The sequence below is a fragment of the Dothidotthia symphoricarpi genome (assembly GCF_010015815.1).
Source record: "Dothidotthia symphoricarpi CBS 119687 unplaced genomic scaffold P153scaffold_40, whole genome shotgun sequence".
In the NCBI taxonomy this organism is placed as follows: domain Eukaryota; kingdom Fungi; phylum Ascomycota; class Dothideomycetes; order Pleosporales; family Dothidotthiaceae; genus Dothidotthia; species Dothidotthia symphoricarpi.
Genome location: NW_022985047.1, coordinates 4238 through 5175, shown reverse-complemented (window position 1 = coordinate 5175; position 938 = coordinate 4238). Strand labels below are relative to the sequence as shown.

The 938-nt window shown below is 30.4% G+C and overlaps 1 protein-coding gene across 1 annotated transcript; it reads right to left on the bottom strand.

Moving 5' to 3' along the window:
• Positions 1-517: 517 nt before the first annotated feature.
• On the bottom strand, positions 518-667 carry P153DRAFT_304477 (uncharacterized protein; the record flags this gene model as incomplete). Its single annotated transcript, XM_033664566.1, has 1 exon — positions 518-667. A coding segment is annotated over one exon (150 nt), but the record flags the coding sequence as incomplete, so codon positions are not given.
• Positions 668-938: the final 271 nt, after the last annotated feature.

Here is a 938-nt window from a genome sequence, read left to right as displayed (position 1 = left end):
CTACTTAAAGAAATAGTTTTTACGCTAGGTTATACTTATAACTATAGTAGGTCTCTAAGGTAAAAAGCCTCTAGTTAATAGAATAATATAGATAAAGAAAGTTAGTAAAATAGATCTATAACTTTAGGAAAAGAATTAGCTCTAAGGGTTAGGTATGTTAAGCCTTAGAGAGAAGTCTCTAGCGTAGAAGGGTACTAACTATAAGGTAGACGCCTTTTAGCGCTAGAGTATAGGTATTCTTAGTAGGCTTTAGCTATCTAGCGTACGCTTAATAACTAACTTAGAACTAGTATAGATAAGAGAAATCTAACTATCTAATTAAAATATAGCATTATAATAGCTAGAAAGTAGTGTTAATATAATATAATTTCTACCTAGTGCTCTAAATATTAAAGCAAAGAGATTTAACTAAGCGTAGGTAAATAGTAGGAGTAACTATAACTCTCTTAAGGTAGCTAAATACCTTATTATCTAATTAGTAACGCGTATAAATAGATTAATAAGATTCCTACTATTCCTATCTACTATCTAGCGAAACTACAGCTAAGGGAATAGGCTTAGCTAAATTAGTAGAGAAAGAAGACCCTATTAAGCTTAACTCTAGTTTAATATTATAAAAAGACATAGGGGGTGTAGAATAGGTAGAAGCTTTAGCGCTAGTAAAATACTACTACTCTTATTATTTTTTTACTTATTTAATAAAGCAGAGCTAAGCCTTACTACCTAACTTCTAGCATTAAGGTCCTTTATAGGCTAATCTAGGTTAAAGATATTATTAGGTAGGGAGTTTAGCTAGGGCAGCACATCTATTAAACTATAACGCAGGTGTTCTAAGAAGGACTTATAGAGAATAGAAATCTCTAGTAGAGTAAAAGGGTAAAAGTCTCCTTGATTTTAATTTTTAGTATAAATATAAACTATAAAAGTGTAGCCTATTA